An 18,883-nucleotide genomic window follows, 5' to 3' on the forward strand; every position below is an offset into this window, starting at 1 on the left:
ATGTTAAGTAGCAACTGGTTGATGGTTTATCCTGTAAACCAGTTTTAGATGGTTTTATCCTGTAAATAACACTGCTTATCCAAACAATCACACAGTTAGTTACAACCGAAACAGAGTATAATGTACTCCTAGACAGAAATTTCAAACTGAAAACTCTAAACTTATTCCTAGTGTATACCTCACCAAAAATAAGTTTCGAAGCTCTTAAAAAGCTAAACAAATCCTAGGTTTTTAGCATTTAGAAAATATGGCAAACATTTTCAGTAGTAAGTATCTAGTAGATAAAGAATCAATTGCCTTGAGGTACGTTCCTATCTTTCAGCTTGATACAATTTTTTAAATCACTTATTTTAAAGAACAAGATTTTGGGGGGGAAAATGTCATGTATTGAGTCACTAGTACAATCAAGTTGACCACTGGAATCTGACAATCCTTCTAGATTAATGGAACTGGAACTTTTTCTGAGCAAGTGTCAGACTCCTAAAAAATGAGGAAAGATTGAACTATTTGTTTTTAATATGCCTTCAGTCTTAACATCAGCAGAAAGGTAGTTCTAAATACCCCTGCTATAGCTTAAGTTTGCCAGCCCACCATACAGTAATAAAAAACCCCACTGCTGTAATCTGGATGTCTGCAGGCGGCAAGGCAACCAGTGTTTATAGGCTGTTCCATAACTCCTCTTGATAAATTTAACAAGAAGCCATACTTACCCATTTGCCAGATTTGTGGCTTCTCTCATCTGGGCTATTAACCTGTTTACTAGATCTGCCTTTCTCTGGTTATAAACACTCACAGATTGCTGAACTTGCAATGGAACCATCTTCTCAAATAGGTCTGCAATTAAAGTAGTATAAATTACTCAAGTCGCACTGTGAGGTAAAAGGACACAAGCATCTTCATAGGTCTTTCGTACAGGTTGTACTACAGAGACTGATCTAAACAGTTTAAGATACTCTCTCCATCCCCAAGATCTCTTTAAAAAAAATAGTATCTATTTCTACAGGTCTTCAGATTATATCTCAGTTTTTAAGACTGAAATTGATTTAGAAATAATTTAAAGGCATTATATTTAAAACAATTGTAGGATTACAAATCAGACCTTCCTTAAGGCTTCATTTCTAATTCTGCGTTTTTAAAGGAAGAAAATGAGAAAGAAGAGAGGATCATTTTTCAGAACTCCCCTGGACAGCCAAACTGAATTTTTTCAGTTTTATGGAAGGCCAGCAACTAGGTTAAGATTGTACAATATGACAGTTTTCCCTTATATTAGTGTTCCTTCCAAAATTAAAAAGGTTGGTTTAATATACAAAATATAGTTGCTGAGAAAATCTTTAAGAGAAGGGCACATTGCAGATAATGATTTGCAACCTGTAGTTGAAAATTTTCCAATCATCAAGTAGTAATCATCAAATAGTAGAACAAACTGGAAGAGACAAATGGCACTTTCAAAAACACTGCACATGTTTACTCTTTCATGGTACAAACGAACTTTGGTGACCATGTGCTTCACAAGGTAACAGTTACCCTGTATGTTCCACACACACTGCTTACCAGTGAACTTCTGACTGAGGGGAACAACAACTGGAGTAGACTTCACAAGACTGGCTTTTCCAATGGACTCCAAATCTTTCAGGTCAGGAACCCGGTCATGGTAAATGAAGTCATTGTCTTTTTTGGCAGCTGCAAGTGCACGGTTGATTTTGTCAACCAGATCTTTAACATTTATATATTCATCATAACGAGATGACACTGTTTTCACCAAGTCTGCTGCATGCTAAAAAAACCAAAAAAACCCCACATTAAAATTAAAATATTAACTTTTCTTTCTCCCTTTCATATATACTTAGTAAAACAGATGAGCTTCCCAGTTAGCCAAGTAACTACTGCCAACACATGTGATCGATATTACTATTTCCTTAAGAAAATATTCTCCCCTTTCATGTATCAAATAGGAAAATGGAGATTTTATTCATTAAAATAGTTCATTGGGGAAAAAAAAAAAATCCAAAACCAGAAGAGTAACCCAGTTAATATTTCACAATAGCCTCACTATAACTCCCCAAAATTCAAAAGAAGTGATCACGAGTTAGAAGCAATAACGCTTCAAACACCCATTCACACACACCGCCCCCCCCAAAAAAAAAAAAAAAAGAGAGAGAAAAAAAGTCAGTGTCATTTTCATGTTTGATAAAACCCACAGCTTGCTTTTGCAGGTACTGCAAATTGTTTCTCAAACCTCGTTCACACTCATGAAGGAAGAGGCCAGAGCCATGCTTTTCGCATCTGCCACTAACATCCACCTAACCTTGCAGTCAGAAGCTACAGACATTATGCTGGAATCCTACTGCAAGTTAAAATAAAATACAAGGTCTGCTATCTCTTCACTTCTGTCTGCTCAGCCCAGATGCAACCCTGAGGTATCTGGTTTTCCTACATCCAATTTACCGCAGGAGAGATGCAAGACAAAACATTGTCCTTTGATTGTATCTGTTCAATCCTGATCACATTTGTGTTGTGAATGTAAACACAAAATACTACCAAGCAATGTCAGCTAAGGTTTACATAAACTCACAACAATTCAAAAACCTCAAACTTCTTGGGACTGTGAAGTAGAATCCAAGCTACAGTAGAAGTGAAGAATGTCTGAAAATTGCTGAGATTTTTTGCCACTTTCCATTGTGCCATAAATCACACAACAGTAGTTTTTGTTTGATACAATACTATAGTCTAACTAGCATTTGCCAGAAACAGAAAATGAGAGAAGAAGAAACAGGGGCGTGCATATATACTTTGGAAGAATTTACATTAATCTTCCCCCTCAATGTAATCCATCTTTGTCTAGCTTTTAAAAAGGGAAATAAAAAGACAGTATTACTTTATAGCAACTGCATTTTTTTGAAAAGTCATTAAAAAAAGGATACTAAACCTCTAATTCAATTAGTTATGGAAACAGTATTTTAATAACTATGGAGAATAGGATTTAAGTTTCATCTTACTAAATGTATTAAATAAGAAGACATAGGATTTTAACTTCTCACTACATGCTGTTCATGAAACAGTGCTAAAATAAGTAATAATGAAGTATTTCCCCTCAGGCTTCACTTAAAAAAAACACACCAAAATTTTAACTACTCAGCATGAAGGGATACTTCCTGTAACAAACATAAAGAAAAATCATGGACACAAGGTAATTTACTATACAACTTAACAATTACAGTAATTTTATATAAGCAGACCTCACAAAAAAAAAAGACATTATTAATATTCTGTTACAGTAGACTCCTAGAAAAGGAGGTCTGCTAGGCAGATTTGAAACTCAAGAATAAACAACAGATACACATTCATCTATCATCTAGTAATGTGGTCATACCATAACAACTTGTTATCATAAGTTCATACAGGCACTTAAATGGTCATACAAGCATACAAAAAAAGTTTCAAGCTCCAAGCCAATAAATGCATAATGGTAACTTTCAAAATGTCAACAAGAGACATGAGAGTCTTCTGCAAGTCTCTCAACTCTCCTGCATATCAATAAATAGATATTGCACATGGATCCTACAAAGTGGTGCTTTTAGCCATTTTTTCCCTATCTTACGTAAAAGATGAGAAGACCTTACACATCACAACATCTATATCTGAGTCCCTCTAGAAACCAGATATAGAGGCAAAAAGCTATAAAGACTAAAATTACAACTGTTTGTACATTTTTCAAAAATGATGCAGATTTAAATCAGGATTGCAGGAAATTAGTTCGGTATAGACCAGACAGAACTGTAATGTTTTGGGGTTTATTTTAATAACATTACTTAGGAAAATTTATTAACAAATCTGTTAGATTAGCTTCGCGGAGATAAGAAGCTTATGTGAATGTAAAGATACAGACTTAACATGTCAAGCAATATCAAACTGCCCAAAAATCATTAAAATACATCTTTATAAAAGCTACAGCAATACCTCTCATCTTTGCAGTAGCTAATAACTTGACTCATGCGAAAGACATGCTGTGTAATTTTTGAACACTTTTCATTCTTAGTAATTTGAATTTTAAAACTCTGAGCTAGTTTTTCAGGATTTAAAGTTTTCCCATATTCTTCAGAGAAGAAAAAATTACCTACCTGCAACCTCCCAATTTCTTCACCAAATTTCTTCTGCTGTTTTGCCAGGATAGACTGATGATATTCTGCATTGGCCTGCATAATGCAGTGCTTAGCAGCCAGAACAGGAAACACCTCCTGGAAATAAAAATACTGACCAGGGGAAAGTCCAACCACATTAACCACCATAGAACACATGGGATGCAGGAAGAAAAAGGAAGAAGAAAAGGAAATTAGAATCACCCAATTAATGTTTTAGATAGGTTAAAACATTAGAGGTAAATGTCAGAGACCACGTGACTTTGCATGGATTGAATCCACTCTTTTTTTCATCTGTTGCAAAATTCTTAGTATCCATTATTTTAGATGAACTACAATTTAAATTCAAGCCACGAAGTCACAACATTTACTTCAAAGATTAGAAATACATGCATATATTAAAGGATAGTTGCAAGAACACATCCAAATGCTCCCAAGACAAAGCCAAGACACAGTATTCTTTAAAGAAGGGGAAGAGAAGACAGGCCCCCTCCTTTTTTTTTTAAATAAAGAATTAACACTTAAAACAGCAGCAGGCCTATCAAGAAAGTAACTCTGAAATTATGAAAGCAAAGAATAAATAAAGAGGACCAGTAACTACTGACATGGAAAGCAATTTAAAAGATTTAAGTTATTTTTAGACTTTTACGTAAATGCACTTATCTTTGCAGGACTACTCAGCAAGACACGAAGTAAACATTATGCTGTAACCCACAGTATAGGTATGGTCTTTGATCAAGCATTTGGCCTTACTGTTTTATTTCTTAAATCAAGGAGCACTGGAAAACTAGAGTGATGTTTTAAAGACCTCAGGATATAAAGACCTGCTTCTTCACATTGGTGCATACTTGCTGCCCTCACAGATATGGAAAAAAAAAACCAAGAAAGGTAAATTTAGAAGAAAAAGCTTTCTGGGAGGCCTTGCAACTGGAGTCTGACACATTGAGCCAAACCTTTATTTCACACTCCTAAACATGTAACAGTTCTCAGAGCTTGTGTTAACTCATGGAACCAGCAAACCTTTCATGTTCTTTCAGATAATCAATTGACAGATTACTGTGCAAGTGGAATGGGGAGCAGATCTATGGCTTAGGTTTTCTTGTATATATTTATACAAGAAATACAATACAAGTTTTCTTGTATATTTTTAGCAAATCTAGTATATTTCACATTTTATTTGTAACAAGAAAGACCACGGGCAGCTGTAATAGTTATTTTAGTTTTGAAACTATTAATGAATGAAAAATAACTGCAAATTAGCAACAAGGGATGCATCCTCAGGACATTTACAGAAAAAGCACTACGGAAGACAATCTCCTACTTAGCTAGATATAAATTTCAAGAGTCTAACAGAATCAAAAGTAAGTAAATCTTATCCAACTTCTACATTTACAATACTGTACAAAACATTTTCTACTATTGTACGATTTGAACATAACTGATACATTTTATACACTGAAAACCTGCTCATTTTTAAAGTACTTGTTATACAGTATATATTCAAAGAGTATGAAAAAAATAAAATATTTCTGCATCTTCCAAAACCAACAGCACTCAAGTGAACAGTCAGGACTAAACTGAGATAATTTACAAGTATCAAGATTGTTTTGGAGTGGAGGAAGAAGAGAAGACAGGCAGAAGGACAGAGGACACACACTGAGTTCCAGTCATGTTTTTCATTAAAAGGTAAGCGAACAGTACCACTGTATTCATGCTGTCAACATGGTAGCAAATTTCACATTAACACATTGAGACTAGAAGGCAATTAAGGCCCATTAGAAAATGTTAGTTTGAAAAACAGATTTAGTAAAGCATTAAGTACTAAGAAGGCATCCCTAAATGCTATCATAAACATTTCAAGTTCACTTTAAATGAAATGTGTTGCAAGTAAACGCACTTCACATAGTAAGATTTTACTTATTTAAAAAAAAAAACCCAAAACCCCACCACTATCTTTTGCCTCCTAGATTCATCGCTGTTTTTCAAATTACAGGTTCACTTCCCTTAAATGTGGCAATACATCAGCTTTTCTTGAGGATAAATTTTAAGTCTATTTCATCAAGTACATTGGAAAGAATAACAGTTATTCACAATAACAGCAGATCTCAGATTATTTCCATGAGGATTACTAACCTTGGGCAAAGTATCTTTATATTGACATTGTTTGTAAGCATCACCATAGTAATCTGCAGCTTGATTAGCTAGTTTAGCTATGATGCCATCTTTCATTTTATCTGGGAGGAGGGGGAGAAAAGACAGAGAACAATTATGATTACCATCAGTTTTTACAAGCAAACAGGTAAAATACTTCATCTTCAAACAGCAGCAACTGTATTCTAAGGGTATAGCTTTACATGATAGCTCAAGTGGGATCCCATTCTTCTTTCTTGACATCTAGCAGAAGTTTCCAGATTTTCTACTTCAATCATGATGCTGAAGGTTCAGTCAGTTGTACAAGAAATCTTTTGGCAGCTGCCAGCATGTATGCAGAATCAAGAGTGATGCTTTACCTCAGACCAATGGCAAGCTGCTAATAAAAGCCACAGTCCCGCTCTAACTCTGGTAACTGTTCCCAGTCCTTCCCTTGTGCCAGCACAAGCATTTGTGCAGCCATAGTCAATGAATTTAGCTGTAATCTAGTTAGAAAAAAAAAAAGAAAAAAGAAAAAAAAAAAGCTATTTTTCATCAGAATCTGTTCTCTAACCCAACTCCATGTCAGGACTCAAAAATTTGCAGAAATGCAACAGAAAAGAAGGGACTAGTCTCCTCTCCATGGCAGTCCATGCCACTGTTAGCTTACAGTGAATATGTAACACCATTCCTAGACATAAATAACCACAGTTCCTCCAAGTGGTATCCACTACTTCATATCAGAACTGCATGTGCATTCCCTGCCTCACGTCCTCACCCTGTTCCTGCAGCCAAAACTGTTAAAATAGGAACATGCTGCAACTATCTTTATCTCCTTTTATAATCACCTCTGGCCTTCACTAGCAATTCAGCCTTCCAACAGAAGGCAGGCAGTCAACGCAAACTTTGGCCGTTCACTCTAAATAGGTGCTCTTACAAACAAGTATCCTCTGATTCAGGTGATTTTTATGCACTGACAGATTGACAAGCATGAGCACGGGGTATGAGATTAGGAAGTCTGAAGAGTATGCTTAGTTGCCAAAATTAAACCACTAGAATTCCTAAGTGGTCTGCTCATTCCAGCATATTCACACATCTATCTACAACACCTCAGGCATGAGCTATGATGTAATATATTTACCTTCTATGAGGTAAATGCATTTAAGGTATGCCAGGAAGATCTTTTCACTGCAGAACAGGATTTAGATGACAAATGGAGAGAAAGGAGCTTATGAGATCTAGCAACTTACTACTTTGCTAAAATGCTTCTGTCCAGTACACTAAATATTTAATAAAACCAAATCAAAAATCTAAACAGACTGTCCTTCTAGCTCCAGCTGGTGTGTGATAGTTGCATCTTCCTTCATAGAGCTTGAGCTCTAAGAAAAGAAGAAATATTGGCATATTAACTACATTTCCATTAACAAAGGAAATGTTAAAGGAGACTCATTTGTCCATGCAGACATCTCAGAATAGATCTTTCACCATCAGAACCTTTAGTTTTTATTCACGTATCTTTAAAATATTGCAGCTGCAATGAAAGCCTTGAGATAGAATAGCAAACACATAGAATCATAGAATGGTCTGGGTTGGAAGGGACCTCAGAAGACACTTAAAGAAAACATTAAGAAAGGCTCAGAAATTAAAGAACTGATCTATAGTTATGCAATGGCATTAGATTTGACTGACCTATTTGGTTTTTGCAAAACACTTCCACTTTCTTTCAACTTGTGAATAAACTCAGTGCTAACACAATAAACATTATCAGCTGGCAAGCTGCTAAATGGACTGTCTCACATGAGAGAAGAAACCCAGAAAATTCCAAGTAAGGTAAGTAGTCAATGCAGCAAGAAGCTAAATTTGACTTCTGAGATCAAACTTTGAAGCATTTCCACTTGAAAAATAGTAATCATATTGTCAAACATGATTCTTCACAAAATGTCTTTACTGCCAGGGAAAGGAACTCTACATCTGGCAAAATCTACAGCCTCTGTAGTCAGCTGACTATTAACCTTACTGTCCTTCTAACACTGGAAAACTTGTGGTCTTGGGAGTAGACACAAAAATTTTCAGCTCACTGGGCACCCGTGGGTTTTGGATCAGCCTTGCTATCTTTGTCATGTTTTGACTAAGAAGTCAGGTGAAAAAGAAAAAGGTGACAGAATGATCTATTTCCCATGCAAAATGAGGTATGCATCTGCTTCTGCTCTGAAGAAAAGTTTCACAAATTTGTTATATAAATCTATTTCAAAGCAATGTCCAAATAGCCAGAGACTAAAATACTGCTACCAGCATGATAAAGAACACAAAAATAATTTATCAGTTGGCTGAAGGACAACAGTTTCTCACTGAGATTCTGCTAAAGGCAGTAAGGCTACAAGAATTTTCAGAGATCTTCCCTGTCAACAGAAGAATCATCCCAGTTAAGATAACCCATCTTCCTCCATTGTATTCCAAACAGCATGAGGAGAAAAAGGAGTTGGTGGGCAACCACATGTGACCTCTGTGTCCTTAGTTCTCGTTTTAGATATCTGTAATATCTAGATGCACAACTTCTTGTAAATACAGACAGAAGAGCAGAACAGCAAAGACTAAGAGCTCTTGTACTGAAGATAGTACTGTTCCCCAGGAAAATTCTTTGAAACATATGTTCTTTAACAGTTTTATTAAAATATGCAGCCTCTGAATCAGTATTTCACAATCATCCTTTAACAGTTAGGGACATAATTCTTTGTTCCACCTGCAGAATTTCACTTTTCAGGATAAATGGGACATTCTCAAAGTTAGACTGGGTGAAAGAGTTCCTCTCAAAAATTTGAGCAATCAAATAGGATTTGTTTCCCCTAAACTCTTAGGAAGTTTCCTTTGTTTCCTAGCACAGTCATATCTTTCCTTCTAAATTCTCATTAAATCATTCCTCAGACAGAGGAGGAAGGGAATAGTGGTAAAACCCCTATGCACCATTTCTAGTACACTCAGTTCTTTTAAATAATGTCTTTTGTTGTCAAACGGTAAAAGGAAAAAATATAAACCAGTAAAATCCTTTGTAAAGATGGGGAATAATGGCTTTGGACCTAAAAAGAAAGGAAAGGCAAATGGGACAACTGCATTGTCAGGTGAACCTTAGACAATGTGGCACCTGTAGTTTGTGTTTAATGACGTGCAAGCAGGGGTGGAAATCAGTAAAGGCAAAAATAACAACTTCTGAAAGGCCCTTTACAAGCTCTTAATAACTTAAAACACTTGTAAGTTTTTGTGGAAGTTGTAATGAGCACATAAATATGCAAGCTGAAAATTAAGATATACCTCTTGTAGCTTTCAAAAAAAAGACTTCTTGGGCTTGAGCCAACATGATAAGACTGAGGGTTCCAACTGTGTCTGGAGAGATGTCCACTGTAGGTTCTCGATTCAAGGCTGACAAAACCGTGTCTTTAATGTGTTGGAAAGCACCACTCGCAAACTAAGTAAAACAAAATAATGTACTATCATTCATGTTTCCAAACAGATTTTTTTCTCTTATAATACATTCAACAATTAGAAAAAAGAAAAAGTAGAGCTTTTTTGGTATATGGTCTCCCATTTATTGCTTACCCACTAAAAATAATTCCTTGTGACTTCTTGTTCCTGAAGCCACTTAGACTGAGTCATTTATCAAGATGGACTGTAAGTAAAAGTACATTGGCTACACCTAATGGCATAAGAACATGGAAATTTTAATGCATTCCACAAAGCAGAAAGGAATTATTACTGTATAACTTGTTAAAATTAAAATTTACACTAGCTAAAATTACTGAATCTTAAGCTGAGGGCTATTGGTTACCAACACGCTTGGGGGAAGGGGTATGGGGAACTATATAGAATTAAATATTTCAAAGCTGGTAAATAAATACGCGTCAAGACCAGGTACTTAGCCAATCCACCTTTGCAATTAAGAGGGGGGAAATGTGTAGGTATATTTATGTATGCATATATATAGCTTTAAAATTCAGAGATACTTATTTGATGTTCTAAGATTAATCATTCTGAATTCCTAAGCATAAGCAGGGAGCCTCTGTACCTGATAGTGCTTAGCTGCAGCTTTCAGTCCTTCATCGTTATCTAGATTCTGTTCTGCTGCAATCTGGCTTGCCAATGCTCCACAGTTGAACAAAACACAGGTCTTCTCATACCCCAAACTTGCCAGAGCTGCAATCAAAACAGACACAGTTACCCACACTGTTAAGAAAATAAACTTCAGGACTCTAGCATCCTACCAAATGAGACCAACACTACTAATATATCGGTACTTAAACATATCAACAGCTTCAAGGGGAAAAAAAAAAAAAAAAAAAACAAAACCCAAACACCAAACCACAATCATACTGAACTTTTAAAGTCAAGGTCATCTTTGTTCTGAAGGCTTTTACATAGTCTAATTTAGTACTTCCACAAAACGTTTTGATGTGAGGAACTATAGAGTGGCATAAAGCATAAAAGCAGTCCTATGAAAATCTATACAATATACAAAATAATTTGAAAGTCTTTCTAACTACAGTGCATTTTTTTGGCTCCTGAAGATACAGAAATGCACGCATTACTGAAGGATAATCTGAAATAGGAACTTCCATGCACTTTGCAGTAACTGTCCAATTACATGTTCTTACTGTATCTTGAATGTAAGATTAACTACCTACTCTCTCATTGAGGCCAAAAATTTTTATATGCTCTTACTATCTATTGAAATGCAGGGAATTTCTCACCTCTCCAAGCGATTGTTTCAAACTGAAAATGCTGACAAATTTCTCAGTTATATGTGTCCTGAAACAGCTAAGGAGTTACTTAATTAAAACTTGTGCTCACTAGACAGCAGTGTAGCCTGTCCAGACTCAACTCCTGTAGTACTTCATAGTCCCAGAGGATGGAGCCCACACTTCTAGAAACAGTAATACCTGAACAGGAACCATTTTGAATCTATTAATTGCTTTCAAAATGTTATTAGCCATACGCAAATGTAGGTTATTAGTTTCCTACTGCTGTTAAAAAGTGTCTAGACACTCCTCCTGGAGAATACGGAAAACTCAACCAGTGGATTTTCAATTTCATAAACCCAAGTACAGATACAACTTCTAAGTTACCCTTAAAACATGAAGGTACTAAAGAGACACATTTGTTCCGTTTCACTAACATCCATCCTCCTTATACATCTACATATTTATCTAACATATCTCTGAAGTTCCTATGTTAGCACTCCCTGACCTGCACTAAATTTTCAAACAGCCACAAATTCGACATGCTATTTTTCCCATTTTGTTTCCCTGAATGAAAAGTGAGTTATACAGTCACTGAATTTCATCAATAGTCATTTATCTACATCATTGCTCTTCTGCAGTTTATTTTCCAGAGTTTTTCTAAACAGAAGCCTTGTACAACTTACACATCATTCAAAAAACTAAAACACAAGAAAGGAAAGAAAATATTGCTTTAAAGTTTCTGAAGAGCAAAATTACTTTATATGCAGAATTATTTTATACTCTGGACTGTATCTAAAGTGTGATTTACTACAGTGAGAACAGCTGTTTAGCAATATAGATTTTCCTCAGACTCATCTGTTTATAGCTCTACCTATTAACTTAAGCCAACATACTTCAGATTACATGCCATGCTGTGAACTGGGTCACTTTTCAAGCAGCCACAGTATCTGTTAGCTACCCCTGTGATAGACTTGGGATTCAGGGGAAGATGTCACCACAGCAAGAGCTCAAGTCACACCCCTGCATTTTGGCCCCATGGAAGTCAAACGAGTTTTACATTGAATTTCCATCTGGTGACAGGATCACCTTCTCTTAGAGGTCAACAGAAATTTTGCTCCCTCAGTAACTGAAAACTTTGCTTCATATTGACAAACTCCACTCCTAATTCTGATCTGAAATAAAGAGATATACACATACTATAGTTAATTTGGAGAGTGGCATCTGGATAATCTGCAATACAGCACCGTAAGTTTTGAAGTCTACTAATAGACTCCTTTTGTTAATTTCTTTCCACTATGATCTGCTTTAAAGTTTCAAAATAAAATGTATTCCCTTGCTTGTTAACTGAGCATTACGCACATCTCAATCAGGAATTTCTTTGATATTTCACATGGACTGTTGCATAAATCTCTGGCCATCTGCCTCACAGATAATTTAGACTAGTCTATAATTAATCTGCAGACAAGAAAGCTTTCTCAAGCTGCTGTAACATCACATTCATGCAAATTCTCAGGGTAATCATCAACATTATGATTACTGATTCTTTCTCTCACAATTATTATAAATTTCTGACAATTCACAGACTATGTTTAAGTCATAATTAAATATTCTGAACTTTACTAAGAAAAGGTTCAATCATCATGAAGTGCTAGCCCCAAAGAAGACAGAACCAACCAGATTCTGAGGAAAAAAAACACAACAACTTTAGGAAGGTCTCCAATTATCCAGAAAAAACTTCTTAGAACAGTTAGAAAATAAAGCAAGGAAAGGTGCGCACCACCTGCTTATACAGAGGAATGCAGCGTATTGTTACACATATAGTTCACACTTTAGCACATGTATTCAGAACATGGAAAACTGCAAAGACTTTCAGTAGCTGCTAACAGAGAACTACATAAAGGACACAAAAATTTGAAAAAATAAAATGAAAATAAGTACTCTAACATTTTTTCAGGCTTTGTCTGGAGCTTCAAAATTGCAATGGTCATCTTGCAGTACTAGTCATGATGAACACTTAGGTATCAATAGAAACACTAAAAAAAATGATGGCACATGACTAAATAGCTCCTCACTTAACTCAGAAGGTTTTAGTCTTAGTTTCTCTATTGGGGTAAGTGTTCCGAATCCTGAATTTGCAGTGCAGAATTGTCCCTACGTGACTAAAACAAACAATAGACTCAAACTCCTTATGTTTGCAGGAAACATACTTTTTTTTTTTTTCTTTCCAAGTGTTCAAATACATATGAAAATGTTTTAAAAAGAAGCAACAGGAGAATCATCTCAGGGTAGAGACAGATCCTTCTATTCTCTTGAACAAAATGTGATATCAGACTAGGTTACTGAAGTCAGCTACCATCACTCCCCTTCTTCTGCAGGGGACTCACACACTCAAAAGCACGTCTCATGAGGATCTTATTCATTTAGAACAGTAAGAGCTAGATTACCAAAAATCTACTAATGAAACTTAACATTAACTTGGAACTCATTCAGTTCTGGGCTCTCCAGTTCAAGACAGATAGGGAACTACTGGAAAGAGTCCAGCAAAGGGCTACAAAGATGAGTAGGGGACTGGAGCATCTCTCATATGAGGAGAGGCTGAGAGCTGGGCCTGTTTAGCCTGGAGAAGAAAAGACTGAGAGGGGATCCTATCTGCACTTGTAAATATCTTAAGGGCGGGTGTCCAGAGGAGGGGGCCAGACTCTTTTCAGTGGTGCCCAGTGACAGGACAAGGGGCAATGGGCACGAACTGGAACACAGGAAGTTCCATCAAAATATGAGGAAAAACTTCTTCACTGTGAGGGTGACCGAGCACTGGAAGAGGCTCCCAGAGAGGTTGTGCAGTCTCCTTCTCTGGAGATACTCAAAACCTGCCTGGACGCGATCCTGTGCAACCTGCTCTAGGTGATCCTGCTTTAGCAGAGAGGTTGGAATAGACGTTCTCCAGAGGTCCCTTCCAACCACTACCATTCTGTGATTCTGTAATTTTGATTGATGTCAGTTGGGGCTGGTCTCAGAAAAAGTCTGAGGAGCAGACATCACAACTATTATAAGACTGCACATCTATTTGTGCCTCTGGAAAACTAATATTAAATCTCAATTTTATAGAAAATATTTGCATGGTGCCCATGCATTCATTACCAATGTTGAAGCGATTAATATGTTACCAATATAGTTGAACTCATTTGTAAGCCATGTTGAGAATACTAGAAAGACTATTGACAATTCAGCTATACAAAAATATTCTCAAATTTAATATCATTAATATTTGCACTTTCAGTACATTCACATACCCAATTTGACAGATCCTCCAAAAAGTGATCCTTTATCAAAAGCATCTTTCCATGTAAACGTTACACAGATCTGAAAGTTGTGAAAAAGAAAGATCTTTATCTCTAAAATTACATAAGAAATCTTCAGAAAATACCCCAAATTCACATATTTTTCCTTTTACATTCTAACTGCATAAAACATTTAATTCACTTGTAACATTAAAACATTCTGGAAATTTCAGGAAATCATCAAGAGTTATCAAAAAAAAATTACTCTACCTGTTTTCCTTCCTGTTAGTTTGCTCAAAACATTTCAAATGGACAGAACAGAAATTCTCAAAATAATCTTTCAGCTCTGCTCGTATTTTGAGGGACAGATAAATTTACTTCCAAACCAAGATATTCCTCTCCCAAGAAGTCTGACAGTCTGGTGTAATCACAGTTAAAGGAAACCACCCAATCATGCAGTTTCCACTGTTCCAAATTACTAGCATATTTGGAACTGGTTTGTAATACCAAAATGCACTTTTTTGTTTTAATGAGTGAATTTAATAGCAGAGTTATCAGGAAATGTACCCAGGAAAGAGAATGCAGGTAAAACCAGCGTGTTTTATATTACACTTCCAGCATATATTTCAAAGACAATGCAAATACTTCACAGAATCTGCTCTGAAGTTCCTCTATGTGATTCCTTATTCAGCTGCTCAAACTAGTTGTAGGCAACTAGTATCAAACCAGAAAGGATAGCAAAATTCCTCATTTTGAAGTGGCTGGGGAGAATAACTTCAGAAAGAGCACAGTACTGTTTGATAATGTATTTTCCTCTATCAGCAATGCTAGTTCAGGAAGTTCTGGTCCCCAGCTGTTCATTGCTGCTTCCACTGACTACTTCTTCCCTTTGATGGAACAGTTTAAAAGTCTGCAGAACTTGCTATTAAAGTTTTCCAGTTTTTCAATGTCTCAGAGTTTGCAGATCACCATATCAAAATATTTCAACACTAAAAACCAAAGTGCAGTTCCTGGCTACAAGTGAACGTAACTACATGCAAAACTCAAAATTAATTTGAAGTGAATTAAAACTATTCCCTTACTTGTAACCTGTAAGTCTGAAAAACTTTTAATAGTAACGTTACCATTTAAATATGATTTGATCAGGAAAGAAGTGTAAAAACTGTCCTATTTGTAAACACATCCAAAGAAAACCTACATTTTTTTCCACCAATATACAGGAGCCTAAATATCTATTCTAATCTCCACCTGAGGAAGACTTCAATAGGCAGGAGTTAAGATGAATTCCTCCTTCGAGACAGGATTCCAAAGAAATATGGTAGGAATAAAACCTTAATGAGCACCATATCTATATAAAAATTTGTAGATGCAGAGGCAGGAATTGAGTGGCGAGCTCTTAAGTGGCTTATTCTGTTAGCTGTTGTGAATGAAACATCTGTTCTACTTCTAAAACCAAAGATCACATTCCATTCATTACTAAAGGTTTTCCCATAGAAATTACATTTTTAAAAGCCTTTTTAACATAGTATGAAATAGACTTCTTGGAAAAAGGAGAATTGAAGAGGAATCAGTACAGCACAACTCTTTCTGACCTAGACTGCAGTGACCACTAGCCAAACTCAAAACATTTCTGAATCTGTGAAACAAAGGCAATTATGGCCACTAGATATATGTCTCAGTATAGACTGTATGTAAGCACTGACTAGAAAATAAACAGAGATTAGGAAAATAAGGCTCAAAGAGATTAAATGTCTTGCCCGAAAGAAATACTGTTTAGCGGATTAGGTACAGGCTTGGAAGTCACACATCATAGGTGTCACGATTCAGTGTAATTGTTTGATAAGTCTTCTTACCTGATTTTCAGAGAATGGAAATTTTGGTTCAATTGAACACAGCTGATCATAGTATCTACAAAAGAAAAGGAAGAAACAGCTATTAGATAAATCAGATTAAGAGTTTTGTTTCTTACACTGATATGTAAGGAAACCAGCACAAAAATCTCACACGCAAATAAGTTGTGAAGCTCATTCGTAACTATGAAGGACTTTCAAGACAGACAAATTTTGCCTAAAGAGATTTTTTAGTAGAGAAACAAGTTCAACAGGAGGTAGACTTCCATAGATAAAGTGGAAACCCTGTCTCAGTCAGCAGTAAAAGAATATCACAGACAAAGCTGACCCATTCCACTTTCTGATGGAGCATGGATTAGAAAAGAATGTCATGCAAAGGAGTCCCTGTGTATGTACAGGAAGACAAAGAGTATATTAGACATTAAGTCATGCTGTAAAAGTAATTAATTACAGCATTTAACATAATATTAAAAAGCTACACTGCACTCTCTTGATCTGAACATTATATCCCGCTCCCCTACAATTTCTGACTCATGTGTTTAAACTTTGTCTTTGAAACAGATGCCATTTGCTTTGCACAGTATCAACTGGAGAGCCTTATCCTTAATAAAATTCTTTAGTTGTAAGCTTAGTTTTCATTAGAGTATATTGTAGCAGTCACAGTGAATTAATACCAAAAGTTTCTCTGTGCCAATATTTTGTCTACTCACAGTGGAAGATGTTTAGGAAAGAATGCCAGAAAGATAATATAGCAAGTATAGCGTAGTCCCTCACACCATCTATCTGGGCAACAGTTAGCAATTCAAAGTTTTCCTGAGTTGTACCCTACACCTGCACCACTTGTTAAACATGACACACTGGATGCAGATCAGAAAACCTCTAAACTGCCAATCAGATAACATGCGAAGCCTGTTTCCTATACTCTTCCTGTAGCACTTGCCATATAGGCATACATCCAACATTGTATTTGTCAAATTCTTTTTTTAACAATTCATATTCCCAATATACAAAACACCTTGTGGTAATGAGTTTCACAGCCTGTGAAACAGGGTTAACATTGTTCCTGTTTCCTTACATTATTAAATATTAATCACTATTGATCTAGACATGAAGCAGATGTACAAGGTGTATGTTCTGCAGGCAATAAACATGGGGTTATAAATTCAAGAAGCATTTTTAGAAGTCATACAACAATTAAAATTGTGTTAGCATATTCTTCAGTGAATTGGACCTGCCAATGTATATAATACTACGGGTTTCTGACATCAACTGAGCCACTGCAATTTAGAATCATAGAATGGTTTTGGGTTAGAAGGGACCTTAGAGATCATCTAGGTCCAACCCTGCTGCCATGGGCAGGGACACCCTCCACTAGACCAGGCTGCTCAAAGCCCCATCCAACCTGGCCTTAAACACTTCCAGGGATGGGGCATCCACAACCTCTCCGGGCAACTTGTTCCAGTGCCTCACCACCCTCACAGTAAAGAATTTCTTCCTAATATCTAATCTCAATCTACCCTCTGGATTAAAACAATTACCCCTTGTCTTGTCACTATGTGCCCTTGTAAACAGTCCCTCTCCAGGGACTAAGACACAACATACATATTTAAGATACAATTACTGAGCTGTATCAAAAGCTACAATAATCTGCAACAGTAACCCAGCAGGACTTCCACTAATAATTGTCTTGAAATTCATTGCTCCTAAGGTTAAAAAAAAACTCTGCAGATGTTTACTGTGAGAGCAGTTTAATCAAGATTAATTTTTACTTTTAACAACTTGCCAAGTATGTGAAAGGCATAGTTAAAGATAACACCACAAAAACAAACCTTAATGTGGATTTCAAAGCTAATGATAATGTTTCTCACTGTCTACACAAATCTATGCATCTGCATTCTACCTTGCCATACTTCAGCATTACAGTTGCTAGTACAGGAGCAGCCATTATGAAGTCAGATTTCAAATATACCTCCAGAGACTGAAATTTATAAATCAAAGGCATTTTTCAGAAAGAACTAAAGTTTTGGCAATAACAGAGTCTGATAATTTTAAATTATGTGATAGCACAATAACTAATTTCTTCTACCATTTATGAAGCTAGCACATGAAACATACTGGCTTTAAAAGAATGTCCATTTATTTTTTCTAAAAGATTTTCATGTGTCTGTTTTCTTCATCTTTCATTAGATGGTCATACCTTGAATGCACATAAATAAAGCAATAGTTAAATATAATTTAGTTACAATTTTATTTTTAAGTGACCTTACATCCAAGGCTTGATCTACAAAAATCATACACAACAGCATCCCTTTTGCAGTAAAAAATTCAGCTTTGCATCTTGATGCTCTCCCATCAGTTTAAGTTTGGTCTTATCCACTACACCATTACATTTTTTCCCCCATTTCCTAATCAGTTTCACTGATACAGATTAGCAGTACAAAAATTAGTTCAATACTAGCACTGAAGATCACTTCAACTGATATATTTAAATGTACTTCCTTCACTGTCATTGACTGATCTCAACACAGTCGTTTTCACACAGTATCACAAAGAAAACAAGACTTCCCGTGCTGTCTCCTCCTGCATCAATTTGTTAACCAAAAGCCACCAATAAAGCCAAGTTGTCTTCCTGCATTCCACGATCACCCTGTCCTCAGCTGCCATGAGTCAAGAAGCAAAGCTGGTTAAATGGCCTTGTGAAGTCCGCTGCAGCGAAAGGTTGGCTGTTTGCAAACAGACTATTCTTTGTATGTCAACAG

The 18,883-nt window shown here is 36.1% G+C and overlaps 1 protein-coding gene across 2 annotated transcripts in view; it reads right to left on the bottom strand.

Annotated features, from left to right (window-relative positions):
• Positions 1 to 18,883, bottom strand: part of PDCD6IP (programmed cell death 6 interacting protein) — a 34,907-nt gene that overhangs the window by 11,260 nt on the left and 4,764 nt on the right. The window contains exons 2-9 of one of the 2 annotated variants that reach the window (XM_075745491.1): positions 16,128 to 16,182; positions 14,287 to 14,356; positions 10,324 to 10,451; positions 9,573 to 9,726; positions 6,270 to 6,370; positions 4,119 to 4,235; positions 1,552 to 1,774; positions 711 to 834 (exon numbers count right to left, since the gene is read on the bottom strand). In XM_075745491.1, coding sequence (XP_075601606.1) covers positions 711 to 834; positions 1,552 to 1,774; positions 4,119 to 4,235; positions 6,270 to 6,370; positions 9,573 to 9,726; positions 10,324 to 10,451; positions 14,287 to 14,356; positions 16,128 to 16,182 — 972 coding nt within the window. Of the gene's footprint in view, positions 1 to 710; positions 835 to 1,551; positions 1,775 to 4,118; positions 4,251 to 6,269; positions 6,371 to 9,572; positions 9,727 to 10,323; positions 10,452 to 14,286; positions 14,357 to 16,127; positions 16,183 to 18,883 lie in introns of both variants that reach the window. The other variant, XM_075745490.1, reaches the window with a different exon arrangement.

Source organism: Balearica regulorum, chromosome 2 (genome assembly GCF_011004875.1).
Source record: "Balearica regulorum gibbericeps isolate bBalReg1 chromosome 2, bBalReg1.pri, whole genome shotgun sequence".
Taxonomy (NCBI): Eukaryota; Metazoa; Chordata; class Aves; order Gruiformes; family Gruidae; genus Balearica; species Balearica regulorum.